We start from the raw sequence: 18944 nt of genomic DNA on the forward strand, positions 1-18944 counted from the left end.
GATTTTGATTCCCAGAAGGAAGCATTTACTCAACTTCATTTGAGGCATAGAATTTGGATTTAAAATCTTTATCTTCAATGTCAGCTATCATCTCGGAGCATTTCTGCATCCATTTCTTCCCCTACACTAAAAGTGGGGAACATGTTTCCAAACTATCTATCGCATATCAGGAGAAAAAAAAATAATGAGTAGATTGAGAAAAAGAAAAAAAGTTTCCGGATCTCTATGATCCCACCCAAGATACGCATAGAATATAGATGAGCAAAGTGAGTGGGTGAGTGAAATCGCTTGTAACAAAACCCCATTATTTACAGATGAGAAATTTATATTGTCAGCGTAATATCTTTGACACTAAGCAGAGCTGAACAGTCTATAAAAGCTGGGTGAGAGATGCAGAGATCCAGAGCTCAGGACACTTTCTAAGGTCCAGAAGAAAGACTCTTCACTTTTACCTCACCTGCTGTTTTTGACTGCGGTCAGAAGGTAAGAAACTTGTTGGATGACAATAAACTGACTTTGTTTCTTCCTATACAATTAAACATGCATAAGGCACGTAAAGACTAAGGATCATCTTGTTGGGTTTTTATCTTTTTATTATTGTTATTAATTATATATAAGTTTAGTCTGTAAGATAAACTGACTTCATTTCTTCCTATACAATTAAATATGCATAAGGTACATAGGTACTAAGGATCAACTTGGGTTTTTATTTTATTGTTATTAATTAATTACACATAGGTTCAGCCTGTAAATGGGAAAAGGATAAGAAATTAACATCTACTTTAATAGAATAAATGAAAGTAAAATTATTTAAGAGAATCTAAATTTTTATGTAAAATAGAAAAAATGTTAAAAGCTATGCTATACAGAAATCATTATATTGTTACAAAAATGCATCTTTAAAATGGGTTAAAACAATTTTCCTTAAAAAAAAGATTCAAGACAGATTTATTTGAATTTACTCTCTTAAGAACAAAATATTCATTAAAATGCATTAGAATCATATGCATTAGAGAAGTCATTTTATTTTTATTGCTTATAATTGAAGAACTGTTATTCAGAAAGAGCAGATTCATGACCATTTTGTAAAAAGTTTAGATTTTTTTTTTTGAGTTGATCAAATAGTCAGATTCTGGAAAAGAAATCTTTGGTATTTTCTGTGAAAATATTTTTCATGCTAATCATTCTAAGTAGATGTTATCAGTTTGGGGGTTCCCTTTGTTAACTCACAAGAAAGTGTTAATAAGAATTGAATATTTATTGAACACCCACAAAAATGAATAACCCAAAGATTTTTATATTCTAAAAAGTATGCTGACTACAATTTTTAAAAGTAGGGGTATGTGTTTTTTAAAGTATTTGTTTGAAATGCTAAGATGAAGGCCCAAAGCAACAATTGTCCAATAGAATAAATGGAGTTCACTAATTTGTAAGAACTAGTTTGCTGCTGTGCAATTGGCAAACAAAATAAGTTTGGACTCTGGACTAATAAGCTATTTTCATAAATTGGACTAAGAGGCAAATTTTATAATTGTTTTATTACCATATAGAATAGAACTTTAACCATACATACTTTCTAATTGAGATTCTTGAGTTTTACCAAACTAGCTAATTATCTGGTTTGCTTATGAACTAGAGAGAAAAGTGCTTTTCATCTTTCCTCATTAAAGAGGTTTTGGATAACAATACAAAATAGGCATCTGATTTTCTTTTTAGTATTGAGAGGATAGTCATTTAAAGTTTTTAAAGGATCTGTAATCCATGATAGTTTTTATTTTTAAAATTTATTTTTTTAAAATAGATTTTCCAGTAACAAATTTCCAGTAACAGAATAAGAAATTAGTTATCTTTACTCAAAGTACTATGAGAATCCAAAAAAAAAATTATTTTTGAGATAGCAATAATATCTTACAAGAATATTGATAGGATAAAAGAATGCTATGAAATCACATTAAGGTCTTTGGGTTAAAAATATTACCCCTAACTCTAGTAGTATCAATCTTTCTTAAGACATGTTCCAAACCACTGTTTAGTCATAAACACTATTGCTTCTTTAATTCAAATCACTACAAGCCTAAGTGTAAACTATAGTTAGTATCATGTGACTTGTACTATAATGTTCAGCAAATCTTCTAAATGAAAAAAAAGTATAGAAAAACATTCCCAAGTTGTTAGGACAATGTTGATGGATAACTAAGAATATGTATATGCTAGTAACTTTGACAACTTGTCTGGAGGAAAGGCAGGAAACTAATACCCAGGACACACTGTTACGTTTAATCTACATTAGAGAATTTTTTTCTTCATTTTCTCAAGAGGAAAAATCAATACAACAATAAGTCAAGCCCTGATTGCTATAATTTGCTGCTTTCCCCAGGTGTAATTGCTCACATAAAAAATTTAACAATTGACTTTCTTGAATGATCCAAACTATCTCTAGCATATCACTGGCTAAAAGTTTCAGTTCCCATGTCTTCTGTGCAGATCATCTGATTTTTCTCTGGAGCATGCTAGGCTTTTCAAAAAAAAGTATAATCATTTGCAAGCACTTCAATTTCTTCATATTTGAATGCATAGTGAACACAATTTATATGGGTTAAGATGTTTGAAAACTGCAGGATTGATGGCTTTCAAATCCTTATTTCTAACCAAATGTCTGTTACTAAAAATGCTCATTCAAATTATTGACAGATATGCATGATCAGACTTAAATTTAAATCTACCCAGCTGATGTGATTACCTTTCATCAAAGAAAGCAAGAACATCATGATTGACTTTCAAGAGTAGGAGAACATGAACAGTTTCTCTACACAAGTGTTGGTATTTCTGGCTGGAAATAGGAGAGTCCATTCTATTATGCTGTACCAAATACTCTCCATTGCAGGACACTATCCACATTGTATTGCCATTATCATGAGATTTGCATTCAATTCAAGGAGGAATATGCTTGGGACACTGGCAAGCCATGGCCTGTGTCATAAAAGCAGGTCTGGGGCTGTGTCCATCAATTAACAATACGGTTTGAACTTGGGACTGCAAGAATAATAGCTTGATGACTTTAAAGATTTCTGTAACAGGCACTAATTTTCTTTTTGACACAGATATCTTCATTCGTTGAAGATTGTTCAAGTTGCCAGAAGCATTAGGTCTTCGTGCAAATTACTCTTGTCTTTAAAATGATATATTTTTTTTTAATTTAGAGCAGGTCAAACAACCCTAAAATACCTCAAATCTGTTGGCCGCTTTACAATTACAAAGTCTAGACCAAGTTACACTATTTAAAATATAAATGAATAATACATCTGAACTGACAGCTGGTATGCCAAGTTTTAGCCTGAGGCTGCTTAAGATGGTTGAAATGCAGTATAATGTAAATCCTTGGAAATGAAGGCCTATTAATTGAAAGCCTGAGTGATCGTTAAGGGGAGCATTATGGATAGGGTGCCATTCAGGCTAACCATATGTAGAATATCAGCTACATTAGATATTTAAAATTTTTTACTTGAATGTTTCAATTTCATGTCTGAAAATGACATTATTAATCAGTAACTGAAGCATCCTACTTTAACTAAAGAGTGAAATGATGGAACTTTTTTTTTTACATTTATTTGCTTTCAAAGCAACAATGATACCCTATAAAACAGCTTATACTGTCTTGTTAAGAATAAAATTAAATTGAAATAGATATAACAAAAATATAATTTCATCCTATGGCCGTAGTTGGCTATTTTTTCCCTAACAAGAATATTCATTCACTTAGACACAACCAAACAAATTTAGCCCCAATATATTGAATATGGTTGCATTTTTCTTTCTTCATTCTCTTCGGACAGGCATTGAAAATGAAAAACATTTACTTTCTGGCTGGATTGTTCATCATGTTGGTACAAAGCAGTTGGCAACACTCCCTTCAAGACACAGAAGAAAAACCCAGGTAATAAGTCCCAGACACCCAACTAACAGAACACCAGCTATTCATATAGTTAACGGTATCATTTATGTATGTCATAGATACAAGATACTTATGTAGCCCTAGTTTAAAGAATTGGTTTTCAATAGATCATCCTTAATACTATTGACATTGCTGCTAAATGATAATAATTGGGTTTATATTTTTGGAAAAAAAAAATCAGAGTATGTACTGATTCATAATCTGAAGAGTATAAGTAGAATAACATTTGCAATCTAGAGATTATTATTCCATAAAGTCATTTTAATCATGAGCAATCTACTCAACATTATCAATATATAGATTATCATTCAGTGAACAAGTATTTAAGTACTTAATATGCACCAGACACTGTGCTAAGCTTTGAGGATACAAAGAAAGAGAGAAAGAGTACCTGCATTCAAAGAGCTCACAGTCTAATGGAGGAGACAACATACAAAAAACTATCTATCTACCTATCTACTTATCTTTTTTTTATTGTTACTGAATCATTCTAATTGTGCCCAACTCTTGATAACCTATTTGGGATTTTCCTGGCAGAGATACTGAAGTGCTTTGCCATTTCCTTCTCCAAGCTCATTTTATAGATGAGGAAACTAAGTCAAACAGGTTAAGTGACTTGCCTAGGGATATATAGCTAATCTCTGAGATCAGATTTAAATTTAGCTCTTCCTGACTCCTAGAGCTGTGCTCTATCCATTGTTACCTACTTGCCCCATCTATCTATTTATGTGCATATATCCATTGGAGGTAATCAATCAAGAAAAGGAAGGCACTAACATTAAGGAGGACTGGGAAAGAATTCTTGGAGGTGAATCTTTTAGCTGAAACTTAAAAGAAACCAAAGAAGGCAGGAGGCAGAGATGAGAAGAGAGAGAATTAGCCAGCAAAAATTCACTATTGGGAATTGGAGTATCTAGTAAAAATAGCTCACACTTATATAGAACTCCAATATTATGAAATAATTTTGTACATTATCTCAGTAGTTCACTATGAGATGATTAAGACATAGAAAGGTCTTCCCTTCCTAAAGCCATACAATTAGTTAGTTTATGGGGGCAAAACTCCAGATTGACTCTAAGTCCAATACTGTTGATAATAGAATTTGAGATCTGGAAGATCCTCAACAGACACCTTGTCCTACCTGTGCTTAAAAGGAATCCCTGTAATAATATACGTGACAAGTGGTCATCTAGATTTTCTCATTAAGACCTCCACAGTGAGGGAGTCCACCATCAGTCTAGGCAACCCATTCAACTTTTAAATTGCTCTGATTGTTTGAAAGGCAACATATTGTAGGGGAAAAGGTATTGGTCTTGAAGCCAGGAAGGTGGATTTACTCCTGGACAAGTCTCAACCTAACTCTAAGTAACTCTCAAAAAAAAATTATTAAATTTCAGAGACTTGTAGACCTCCCTCAGTAGAGTTTCCTTACTAAGGAGTTCCCTTTTCCAGTAAGATTACAGACCCTAGATTTATGTAGTGTCTAATGCTCATGTTTCTATCCACTTGCTAATTTAAAGTATCAGGCTGTCTTGTTGCTACCACTCATCATTCATCCATCACTTTTCACTATTAGTGTGCCTCATATAATGAAACTATTATTTCAATATCAGTATAAGCAAACAAAATTAGTTGGGAAGCTAAATTTACCTACATGTTATATGTATGTAATATATATTTGATTTTCAACCACTTTGTGTTATCACACCACTATTCCTTCTCATTAGAATAGATGGTTATGAATTGTCTGATTAGTTGAAAAAGAATTTTATTCTGCTTTGAAGGGGAAAAGCCAAGACAGTTGAGGTAGCAAAAGCAGGAGCTCATAAAGGAAAGAATATATTTAACAGTCATTCAGAGGATGTCATGCAGTTAGTAAATGACAGAGGCATGATTTAAACTAGGTCTCTATAACTCCAGTTATAGCAATCTTTAAACATCACACCTGAGTTGGGAAATGTGATTCTGTCTACTCAATTATGTAACTTTTTGAAAGGATATGATTCCAATTGAAATTCATTCACTAAACAAATCCAGAACTTGCAGCCTAGAATCTGAGGAAATTAAAGGCCCTGGGGTCCTCAATCTTTCAAAAAGTTATATAACTCCGTAGACAGAATCAATTTTCCCTGAGTTTCTCTCTGTTTCAACAGTTTTTACTCAATGACTACTAAAATCTTTCCATTTACCTAAATTCACAATCATGGGTTCATATGCTCAATGGAGCGGGAAGGGGAAGGTAGGGAAAATTAGAGAGGAGATAGGAAAAAAGCTCTTGGAATGTATCAAATCTTTAAGTTCAAATGTGTGTGACAGTAAAAATTTTGTTTTATAGACCATACACAGACTCACAGACAGAGCCATTGGATGATAATCTGATGAATGAAGACAAGCGTCATTCACAGGGGACATTCACCAGTGACTACAGCAAGTATCTGGACTCCAGACGAGCTCAAGATTTTGTGCAATGGTTGATGAGCACCAAACGGAACGGGTAAGAATTCTAAACAGTATCTGGAATGTGTGGGCAAAGAACTCCCCTCTCCTCAGACTCTCATACAAATACAAGCACTTGGAATTCAATCCTTCTCCAGTAGGTCATCAAACAGTATTAAGTGCCCACATGCTCATGGCCCTGTGCCAGCATTGTGTTAAGATGCCACTTTTTAGTAATGTGCTGTCTTTGTATTCTACTTCTCTCAATAAGGACTCTCTCATAAATTGTGTTTTCTCCTAGAATAGGAGATCTAGGGGTAATAGATTTTCCTGTGATTTTCACTTTCTTGTCCACTGCTCAGAGATACTCAGAAACTGGTCTGTTCAGGATACAAACACAAAAGCCACTTTAGCCAAATAGAGAACAAATCTATCTAAGTTGAGTGAGCTTCCTTAATAACACCCCTACTCAAGTAAATTTCTTCAAGGGCCATTAGCAAATTTAGTTCAATTGCATAGAATAGAACAAACATTTTTCAAGTGCCTATTAAGTTGTTGTTCTTTCGCTGTAGGGTCTTGCTTTCTGAAGGAGACCACACAGATCATAGCTATGCATTTAAAATGGCATGCCAGCTGCACAACATTACACCAAACTGAGCAAAAATACAAGTTAATAGTAAAGCATAAATTTCAATGTTTAGCATTCTTAGTATTGTGATATGTGTTAATTACTTGTTGGAACTGTAGGCAGGAGAATAAAGGAAAATCATCAACAAAATGAATGGAATCTGGAATTGTACAAAATCATCAAGGAAAAAAAGGACATTTGGAAGGAAAACAGGGAGGGGACTTATGTATTAGAAACACCTAAGTTCAGACATGAATCTGATGGCTTTTTTAAGGACTGGAAGTCCACTCGGTGAACCATGAAGAATCACAGAGTTTTAGAACTAAATTTATTATTAGTTAATTGACATTTATTGAATATCTACTACGTACAAGAACTCAACAAATATAAATGTATTTTTATACTTGGCTTCAAAAAATCAACTTTACAAGCAGAGAAAGGAAGAGGCAGTGTTAGACCAGAGTTTGCTGAAAAAGATCTTAAGACATTGATGAATCTCTGATTCACTATGAACCAGAAGACTGAGGAGAAGACTTTAAAAAAATAAACATATTTACAGGTATAATGAAGAGAGATACAGTTTTAAGCAATATGGACGAGAGAGCCCTACTATATTCTATCCTAATCAGATCACTTCTGAAATGTATTTACTTTTGGTCACCAAAATTTAGAAAGGACATTAATAAGCTAGAGAATGTCCAGAGCCAGGGCTATCAAGATGCTGAAGGATCTTGAGTCCAGATCATTTAAAGTTTTATTAAAGGAACTGGGAATTTTTGATCTGAAGAAAAGACTCAGGAAGATCATTTTAATAACTTATGTCACTTTTTATCTAAGATATGTGGAAGGTATTAAAATGAGGAGATTGAAGTATAAAGGAGAGGTTATGTTCAAGTATCAACAAATCCAAAACATCCCACATATACACAGGCCATTAGAAGGAATGATATCAATAAATCATCAAAATCTTGAAAGGTTATCAAAACCTGAGTCATTCTGGCCTCTTAGAGGAAAGTCCTTAGACTTAGCTGATAAATCCACAGAGCTTTCATAAAGGGCCAGTGCTGATTTGGACCACTTGATGTCCCTGTTGAGCCATAGAAACTAGAAGAAAGACCATCTTTTGGCTGTATTTGTGTTACCAGCAATGCTTAGGGTAAAAAGTGAAAGTCTCTGTCATCTAGATATTCCATGGAGTGGAATGGCAAATCAAACATTCAGCTATTTGAAAACTAACTCACTTTACTTTCCTCTCTGTTACTTTGACACAACCTCTGACAAGTTTATAATGAACTTAAATCTTCCAGTTCCTGAGCTTTAAGCTGTTATGCTGTGTCATCAGAAATGTTTCATTAAAATGTTTAGATGGATGGATAAAGGGGATTAAATGCCTGTCACATATTTGAGTTTTACAAGTAAACTGTGAAATCATGGTTCAGATTTAATAGTAAGACATTAATGATGTTTTTGGTGCAACCAGAAGGACTTGGAGATCTTTTCTGAATATGGGTAAAGACTCATATATTTCTACAAAACAGTGGTTAGCTTTCTATCTTTCTCCTATCCCTTTATTCTGCATTGAGGCTGTTTTATGTAGTATCAAATATGTGGGAGTACATCTAAATGTCTTATTGACACAATACCCCAAACCCAGATATTTGGGAATATCTACATGCTTAACTGAACTTCTCGGTCATTATTTGGTTTTCCAGCATTGTGGAAAAAGGGTCTTTTGTAACCTCAAAGTTCTAGACAAGTTCTTATATCAATAATATCAGTGTGGTATGGTGGTTAAAGAATTGGACAGGGAGTCAAGAGAACCTAAGTTTTGATCCTATATCTGACTCTTGCTAGCTTAGTGAGTTTGGGAAGTCACAGCCTTTAAATACTCAGCCTGTTTCCTTTCATTAAAACATAGCAAACAATCACAGAACTGAGAGTATAAAATGAGATAATATAGGTAAATGCTTGCAAATGTCAGCTATTAATATTAATATAAATTCTGTGTAAGATACCAAGTGTGACTTAGATGTATATACTTGCTAATTCAGTGGGCTATTTTAGCAAAAACACAATAATAAGACTGTAAGGCAATACAGCATAGTGCATATGGAGATAGATTTGTGATCAAGAAAACCTGGCTTCAAATCCTATCTCAGACATGTAGGTCTATATGATCCAGGGCAAGCTTATTAATCCAAAAGCTATGATCCCATGATTTTAGGTCAAAGTGGGAAACCTTGATCCCATCCTTCTGGTCTACTAAGAGATGTAGTGGATAGAGTGCTGGGACTGAAATCTGGAAGACTCATCTTCCTGAATTCAAATCTAGCTTCAGACCGTAGCTATTTGACTTTGGGCAAGTTCATCTGCAAAATGAGGATAATCATAACAGCTACTTCATAGGATCAAATGAGGATCTGAGGATCAAATATGTTAATGTATGTAAAGTGCTTTGTAAACCTGAAAGTACAATATAATGCTGTTATATATAATATATGCATATATTGTCTCTATATGCATATGTTATAAATAATGCTATTATTCTAAATGATATACTTTAGAATGACAGTGACAGATGGAAAATAAGTTACAAAGGTAATTTTCTATAAACCATTCACTCTTTAAAGGATGCTATTAAAGAGATCAAAAATATGGTTCACAGTTTGGCAAAAGTTGAGAAACTTTATTCTAAATGTTCCCAGTATATACAAACACCCAAGCTTAGGACTGTTCTGGGACATCAGCAACTTTTAGGAAAACAATTTTTAAAATTACAGTTAAGGAGCTTAATACTTGCTATTAAATCAAGTACATAGCTGATGATGTCATAGTACAGTTGATAGCATTAGTTAAATGAGACTAAAACTAGACATCAGGCCCAGGTAGTTACAAGCCCTACTTTCTGGGATCAGATTGCTCACTTTATTTTAATCTCTATACAGACAACATGAAGTGGAAGAGAGAGAAGTGGCCTGATAGTTAAGAATGCCTGAGTCTAGGTCCCCCTTCTGACATCATTAATTGGGTGTGTTCAAATCAATTAATCTTACAGTGTCCCAAGTAACTCTCTAAGATTCTAAGGTTTTGAGAAAGTGCAATCTACTTAGTAGGGAAAATCTCTTACTACCTTTCCTACACTCAGGAAATCACAGGTCTGATCCAAAAGCAGCAGCAGGAGAAGAAATCACAATCCAAAAAAAAAAAAAAAAACTGACAGCCACTCTAATATAATACATAGGATCCTGGACTTGAGGTTAGAAGAATCTTTGACTATTTACTAATTGTATAACTTTGGGCAATTTATTTTACCTAATCTGAGATAAGTTTTTCTCATCTGCAAAATGGAATAATAATATTTGCACTTCTATCTACTAACTAGGAGAATACTCATAGCACAAATCATGATTTAAACATGAAATTGTTTCTTTCAGGAACAAAGTTGCCAAACGCCATGATGAATTTGAGAGACATGCTGAAGGGACCTTTACCAGTGATGTCAGTTCTTATTTGGAAGGTCAAGCAGCCAAGGAATTCATTGCCTGGTTGGTGAAAGGCCGGGGAAGGAGAGCGTGAGTCCATATTTTTGCATCGAATGCTTTTTTTGTTGTTTCTGATTCAAATGTCAGACCTAGATTTTCCCATATTTGTAATATTTATTTTTCTTATTTAATAGTTTTCCATACTCAAAAAAAGAGAAAAAGAAGAGAATTTATAGGCTCACCACATTAGAAGAATTTTTTTAAAAGAGCCCCAATATTTTTTCTATTCTCTTTTATTTTTGAAATAGTTAACTTCTACCAATCCATTTCACAATAAAGCAGAGAAGTATTTCACAGTCAAGAAAAAACAAGATAAAGGGAAAAGAAAGTGAAAGAAAAATACAATCATTTAATGGAACATTAACATTGCTATCATCTATCATCATTGGAAAAAAAAGTGTTTTGAGTAAAATAGTTTCTGATCTGGCAATGGAAGAAATAATGTAGTATAATTTAAGGATAGCTCAAATCAACAAAATCAACAAATGTTTATTGAACAAGCACTATGTATGGTACTAAGTAGTATGGTGAGTAAATACAAACTATAAAAAACAATTTCATATAAACTTTATGTCCCTCAGTATTTTAACACCTGAATGAATGTGATTTTATCAATGTGATCTCTATCCCCAAAGATTGCAATTCACCCATGTCAGCTCATCCTGTGATACTTCATTTGAGTCCTTTCCTTAAGACATTAGGCAGATACTGATGGAACACAAGAACAGTTCTTCCTTTATTCCTTTTTCTCCCACTTTGTGGATTGCCCAACTTCTTTTCTAGTCTCCATTTATATTCTTTATTATAATCTAACACCTTTTATGTTATCTCTGATATCTGAGAAATTTCCAATGGAAGAAATGCTATCAAAGGGATGTCTACTCTTTCCAAAGACTAATTTGACTTTGCTCAGTTCCAAGTGATCCTAGAGAGCATCATGGTTTTCAAGTTATGGCATCTAATTCTTGGAACTGATGTTTAAAGGATAAAAAGGGAAAAGGAAATGTAAAGAGGTCTTTGGGACAACTGAATACACCAATGGTGTCAAATTCAAATAGAAACCATGGCCATAATCTGTACATAAGAATCCTTGTGAATTACATAATGACTTGGTTTTAAAATATAAATTATCCATGCTTTATTGCATTTTTATTTATTTTATTAAATATTTCCTAATTACATTTTAATCTGATTTGGGTCTCACTTGGGAGTGGGCCACAAGCAGCCCACGGACCACTTGTTTGGCACCTCTAATATATATACTCTACCTGACAGATTTCACAGCAATTTCTTTGCTATCAATTGGTGAACATTTTCCAGAATTTTTTTTTACCTTCTTTCAGAGGTATAAATACATGAAGCATATGTTGAAAAATCAAATAATATATTAAATACAAAGTCTTTTTTTTCCCCTTTGTTCCTTTTTAAGTTTTCCAGAAGAAGTCACTATAGTTGAAGAGCTTGGAAGAAGACATGCTGATGGTTCTTTCTCTGATGAGATGAATACAGTTCTGGATAACATTGCTACCAGGGATTTCATCAATTGGCTGCTTCAGACCAAAGTTACTGACAGGTGATTACATTTCACTCCATTCTGAAAAAAAAGTTTTTCCAAAAATGGTCAATCATCATATTGCTACTGCTGGTATTCTACATTAGAAGAAAATAGTTTGGGGTTTTTTAACTTTAACTTTTTAAATTTATATAATCAAAAAATTTAAAAATTTTTATTCTGCAGCCTTAGAATAAAGAATGCAAAATGTTAACATTTCAACATAATAGTTACTCAGCATTTTGTTATTCCCTACTTTTAGAAATCGATTCAATTTCATTCCATCAACATCTTATAAAGAACTAACTGCATTTAAGACATTGTTTTAGATGCTGAAACTAATAGTTCAAATACAGAGTGTCCCAAAAATCTTAGTGCTGTTAACTTAGAATTGCACTGAAATTTCTGGGATTCCCTATATATCTACCTATCCACCTACTTAATTACCTATCCATCTATCTAGATAAATTATTATATGTTATATTATTATTTATAACAATATATTAAATACATATACTTTAGAACTTTGTAGTTTGTAGAACACTGCATGTAGTATTTCATTTGGCAAAGACCTTAAGTTGCAGAATCAAGTGACTATCTGCATCAGTACAAAAAGTTTCTTTATTAGGAGTGCCCTATACAAATGTAATCATAGGTTTAGCAGCCAAAAATAAAGGTATGTGCATCTCACAGCAATGTAAGTGGTAGGTTTTATAGAATCCTAATTGTCATATTATTCCCAAAAATCTCAGAAAGATTAAATGGCTTGTCCATGGTGGTGTCAAATATTGGCAGAATTTCCTAACTCCAGATCCAATACTCTGTCCATTAAAGAAAAAAAAAGTCAATTTAGGTTATTTACCTATATCTTCTAGATTGCAAAAGAGAGATATTTGATCTGAATTAAGATTCATCTATGTGGAAAACTCTGGGTGTAGAAATGCAATCCATGATACAGATTGGATTCTGTTATCATTTCATAAAGTCACAAATTTATAGCTAAAAAGAGAATAAGAATGGGATATAAGTCATCTAGACAAACCTCCCGATTTTATAGGTAAAGAAACAAGCTCAAAGAAGGCAAGTGACTTTCCCAATGTGACAATGGTAGCAAGTGCAAAATCAAGATTTGAACCCCATGTCTCTGATGTTAAATCCAGCTATCATTCCTCTTTACCACACTTGAAGTTACAGTAAATAGCTTGCATCAATAAAATGAAATGATTTGTTCATGATTACATAGCTAGTATGTGGAGAAGACAGGATTTGAATCCAGATTATCCCGACTCCAAGGAATTTCTGATACTATATTATATTATATTATCATATATTTAACAGTCATGTAACCTACAGTAAATATCCAAATAATGGTTATAATCTCAAAATTTAAAAAAATATTATTGAAAGAAGGCTTGTAAATTAGCTAAGAGATTGATTATTTTCTTCTCAGTATTTATGGGAAAGGTTTGTGGGAAATCTTTTAAGATAAGTCTTCATTAGAAACAAGTATTTTCAGCCTCTACCAGTGTGAGGGTTTTGCAAAATTAAGAGGTTTTTAAAAGTGACATCTACTAAAGTCGTGAAAAGGTGTTCCAAAATTGGATGTTTAAATTCTCTGGGTATTACAGCAATACTTAGTCACTGGTGTTTTTTTTTTTTTTTTATTTCTCTAGGAATTAAGTGTATAATTACTGAAGATCATCTCCACCACATCACCTGCTGGCCTCTTGGGATGTTTTAAAAATTTCTGTTCTGTAAATTAACAGAATATATCCTAAAGCCTTATTGCTTTGCATGCCAAGAAATGAATTTCATTCCAGTGTTGTGTAGCCAAAGGATTGTTTTTGGAATAAACTATTGTCAAAGGACTCTTTAAATAACAGCTTTAAAATATGAAAGTGCCAGATCCTCATATTTTCCACTTATTTTGGGCAAAAAAAATCCCAACCTGTTTACATTTAGCTATGAAAATATTTTTTCTATAAAATCAGCTTGTACATATAAATGATTCCAATCACAAAATGTCTGCATTAGTAATCAGAAAGGGAGAAAGAAACTGGTAACCACAACAGGGAATATAAAAACAGGACTTTCCATTTGAAACCTTTGTCATAAAAATGCTCAGCTTTCAAAAATAATAAATAGCAGCCTTAAATAAAAATTTTCAAGCTTCTTTACTATGGTCTGTTTCTCTATATACATACACAAATGATCCACTAACTCCTTTTACACCTCCCCTTTGGTCCTATGTATCCAGTACTACTATTGAAAACAAATAATCCTCATATTAAAATATCAATAAATTTCTATTGAATGGATTTGCTGAGTGCCCTTTAGGAATAGAAAAAGGAAATTATAATAGTAATTGGTATTTACATAGCATTTTAAGGTTTTGCAAAGTTCTTACATGCATTATCTTCCTTGAAGTTCATAACAACTCTTTGAGATGAGTACTACAGAAATTATTTCCCCAAAGAGGTTAAAAGAGTTACAATGCATCACACAGCTACCAAGAGTTAGTCTTGTGTCTTTTGGCTAACATACATATTGCTTCTTAAAATTTCAATAGTAACTAAAAAATTAGAGAGCATGGGTTTTCCGTTCAGCTCTATATCCACTAAACCTTGCTGTCTTTTTCTAAAATCCTCTGAAATAAATATATAATGCCTTTTGTCCCAAAGTAAATATACAAACAAAACTAACTTAAAAGCCCCTAAAATATAAGCTACTGCTATTACCATTTCTCCACCCCCACATTTGTTTTGTGGTACATATTTGTGATTTTATTTAACCATAGGAAACTCCAGCTACCAAACCAGAGCATGCTCTGATCTGCAATTTTTAATTTTGTGTTAGAATTTCTATGTGATTAAATGATATTCCCATGGTCACAAGATAGTGAAGTGGATAGAGCTCTGGGACTGGAATCAGGAAGCCCTAACTGATTTCACATCCAGCCTAAGACACATACTGGCTGTGTGACCCTGAAAAAGTCACTTAATCCTGTTTGCTTCAGTTTACTCATCTGTAAAATGTGCTAGAGAAAAATGGCAAACCCATTCATGACCCCGAGTGGGGTCATAAAGAGTCAGCATGACTGAAAGCGACTAAATGACAATAAAAAGCAACTGGTCACAAAGCCAGATCAAATTCAAACTCAGGTCTTCCTGACTCTGAAATCATCTAGCTATTTTGTAGGCAATAGCTACTACTGACATAGACATGTTTAATCCAGCTTTAATTGTATAGAGTTCTATTCACATGGACATAATTTTTGAAATAAATTATATGATAAGGTATTATGGTATTAAAATTAGAGCTTAAAATTATGCCCTGGAAATAAAGACTGACAGTAAAACTTAACAAAAATAATTTCCAATTTAGCTAATTATTGAAAGTAGAAGGAACAACGCACCAGGAGTTGGAAAGTCTTGATTCCCCCACTAAACAACTGTGTGCCCTTGAACCAATCAAATCCTTTAAGCTTCCTGCAAAATAAGATCAAAATATAATATATAATAAAGATCTCTTCTGGTACTGATATTCCCTGAGTCTAAAAAGTCTAAAGAATTTAAAAAGACAACATCAGAGCAGTTAGCTAATATTGCATTATCCTGTGTAGTGAGTTGCAAAACTACATGGAATTTAAAAGTCTGTTCCTTATGTCTGATATTAGTAAATGCCAAATTCTTTACTGTCCCACATTTCCCCAAATTAAATAAAATGAATACGACTAAATTTATATTCTGATATCTCATCATGGCATAAAGGTGAGTCTGCATTCCACTGGGATAGCTCTTGAGAACACAGATTGTTCCACTTAAGTTTCGAAAGACTTTAAAGTATCAGCCTGCTGACAGCCTCTCTATGTCTGTTATTCAAGAGCCAGTCTTTACAAGTACATAAGCTATATCACCAGAAAAGTGGCCACCAGGTTTTGAATTACCACCACCAACTGCTAAAGATCATTGAGGAAGGTGTTGGGTGGATTTCTGATCTAAGCTGGGGGGGGGGGGGGAAATGCTAATAAAATCATAGATCTTGAAATATTGATGAATAGAAATCATGAAAATCACAAATATAATGAAATTTTTATAGGTGCTATTCATAATAGCAATGGAGAATATTGTATAGGTCTGTTCAGTATCCCATTGAACAAAAGTGTTTAATATTCCTTGCTGCCCATTGCCACTTCTAGATTCTTTCTTTGTTTCCTCTTCCCAAAAATATTCCCTCCATCTAATTCCATTCAGTTGAAAATTTCTCCCCAATCCAAATTATGGTGGCTGTAATAATACCAGCACACTGCTATCACAAGGAATGAAACACTTTGATTACCATCTGCCTCTCTCCTACAATACTAGTTCCTGTTGAAATACACAGGAGCCACCTGACAGTGGCTGTTGGAGATCCAACCCAGAATGGATCTCCTCTTGTGAGAGGATGATACAAGGAGACTGAGAGGCAATTGCTCTTCTCTGACCTCTCCACTGAGAGGCCCTTGTGTTTTCTAACCTCTCTCCTCTTCCCTTTGCCTCCAATTTATCTCATTCCTAGTCCACAACACCTGTTATCAGTAAAGGCTGCCTTGCAACTCCTTCAGATGCTATGATCCACAGCTGTGGAGGCTCTCAGAGAACTGACCTGTCCCTTAACAGGTTCCTATGCTTTAATATCTACAAAAATGCTCCCAAAGACTCCCCAATTTTCCAATCACTCAAACGTTTTAAATTCCAGGAACTATTTCTTTATTCTACTTCAGCCACACATTGGTATGTTCACATACTAGCTTTCATCATTATCCATTATTCACAAGTATTTCACTATCCTGTTTAGATACTGAAATTCCCTATTTGGCAATACTTTCATAATTCCATCTCTTCTTATGCCCAAATATTTAAAACATTATTTTCTCTCATTAAATCCCCTGTTCCCTCCACCCTTCAGTACTTTCACAGGTCATTATATCTCCTCCCTCTTCAACCTCAACATAAAAGCTACAAATGTAAACTAAACTAATTTAGGTATAATTGTCAGTTTTATTTTATGTCTTGGCTGACCCATGATCAATTCATATTTTTTCAGTTGTTTAGATCTTACGTTAGTATGAAAACATTTTGTAATTGTGTTCATATAATTTCTGATTTGTCTTGACAGATAAATTCTCAAGAATTTCAAATTATTTAGTTAAGTTATATATCCTCTATTTCTTCTTTATTGGTATTATATATAAATGCTGATAATTTATTAAGATTTAATGTATCTTGGGCATCTATGTAATACAATAAATACAACTCTGGCCTTGAAATCAAGAGGAGCAGAATTCAAATCGGACCCTAGATACTTATTAACTGTGTAACACTGGAAAAGTCATTTAAAAGTTCCTTATCTAGAAAATGAACTGAAGAAAGAAATGACAAACTACTCCAATATCTCTGCCAAGAAAATCCCAAATGGGGTAACAAAGAGTTGGATATGACTGAAATGATTCAACAACTTTTTATATCCTGAAACTGCTAAAGGTAATTTTTTCAATCAGCTTTTTAGTACATTCTCTAGGAATTCTTTAAGTATATCATCATACCATCTGTAAAGAGTGATAATTTTGATCCCTTATTGCCTATTCAAATTCCTTCAATTGTTTTTTCTTCTCTGATTGCTATAGATAGGATTTCTAATACAGTATCAAATAATAGTGGTGATAGTGGACATCCATCCTTCATTCCTGATCTTATTAGGAAAGCTTCTAACTTATCCCTATTACAGATCTTGCTTGTTGATGGTTTTAGATAAATACTACTTACCAGTTTAAGGAAAACTCCATTTATCCTTATACTTTCTAGTGTTTTTAATAGGAATGAATGTAGTGTTTTGTCAAAAGCTTTTTCTGCATCTATTGAGATAATCTTATGATTTCTCTTGGATTTATTGTTGATATAATCAATTTTGTTAATTGGTTTTCTAAAATTGAATCAGTTCTAAATTCCTGGCATAAATCCCACTTGGTTATAGTATATGTGATATATTGTGATATATTGCTATAATCTTATTATTATTTTATTTAAAATTTTTGCATTGCTATTTATTAGGCAAATTGTAATATAGTTGGGGTTTTTCTTTATAGTTTTGGCTCCTTTTGCCCATTTTCCCAAATAGTTTATATAATATTGGAATTAATTGTTCTTTAAATGTTTGATAAAACTCATTTTCTTTTTTTTTTTTTTTTTTTTTTTTTGGTAAAACTCATTTTCAAAGGGATAGAAACAGTACTCAAATTCCATTAACAGTTTAAATGAGTTTATTGGAGTATCCCTCAATTAGTTAAAATAGGAAATTATTACCTCCTGAGCTTGAGCTTTCTCTTCCTTACTCTATTAGCTAATTTTCAGAAGTAGATTTGTGGTATTCTAGATCTTCTACAACTAAGGACTGTGGGGCAGTCACATATATCCAATGAAGAAATTTATTTCTTCCCTGATAAGGGAGCATTCTAGGATTTACTTCACAAATTTACTTTTAAAAGTTAATTTGATGTGTGATCCTGGGCAAGTCACTTAACCCCAATTGCCTCAGCAAAAAAAAAAAAAAAAAAGAAGAAAAAGGTTGATTTAATTTGAAAGTAGATTTTGTGATTTCCCTGAGGCCCAAAATTAACTGGTTGTTGTTCAGTCATTCCTAGCTCTTCATGACCCTGTTTGGGGTTTTCTTGGCAAAGATACTAACGTGGTTTGCCATTTCTTCTTCAGATGAGGAAACTGAGATAGATAGGATTAAGTGATTTGCCAAGGATCACATAGGTATTAAGTGTTTGAGATCTTATTTGAATTTAGATTT

General features: G+C 33.2%; 1 protein-coding gene across 2 annotated transcripts; it reads left to right on the plus strand.

Annotated features, from left to right (window-relative positions):
• The first annotated feature begins 398 nt into the window (after window positions 1-398).
• On the plus strand, window positions 399-14283 carry GCG (glucagon). Of its 2 annotated transcripts, XM_051986263.1 has the most exons (6): window positions 399-483; window positions 3834-3934; window positions 6288-6446; window positions 10451-10588; window positions 11988-12131; window positions 13784-14283. In XM_051986263.1, exons 2-6 carry the CDS (start codon window positions 3843-3845, stop codon window positions 13788-13790), a joined length of 540 nt encoding a protein of 179 aa, XP_051842223.1. In that variant the 5' UTR covers window positions 399-483; window positions 3834-3842; the 3' UTR covers window positions 13791-14283. The 2 variants fall into 2 exon arrangements, with proteins under 2 accessions (XP_051842223.1, XP_051842224.1); XM_051986264.1 differs by lacking the exon at window positions 13784-14283 and having other exon boundaries at window positions 11988-12135.
• Window positions 14284-18944: the final 4661 nt, after the last annotated feature.

The sequence above is a fragment of the Antechinus flavipes genome, chromosome 3 (assembly GCF_016432865.1).
Source record: "Antechinus flavipes isolate AdamAnt ecotype Samford, QLD, Australia chromosome 3, AdamAnt_v2, whole genome shotgun sequence".
NCBI lineage: Eukaryota > Metazoa > Chordata > Mammalia > Dasyuromorphia > Dasyuridae > Antechinus > Antechinus flavipes.

Coding starts and splice junctions, on each gene's coding strand:
- GCG (XM_051986263.1), top strand. CDS start 3,843: ATGAAAAACATTTACTTTCTGGCTGGATTGTTCATCATGTTGGTACAA. Junction 3,935..6,287: donor GACACAGAAGAAAAACCCAG/GTAATAAGTCCC, acceptor TTTGTTTTATAG/ACCATACACAGACTCACAGA. Junction 10,589..11,987: donor AAAGGCCGGGGAAGGAGAGC/GTGAGTCCATAT, acceptor TTCCTTTTTAAG/TTTTCCAGAAGAAGTCACTA.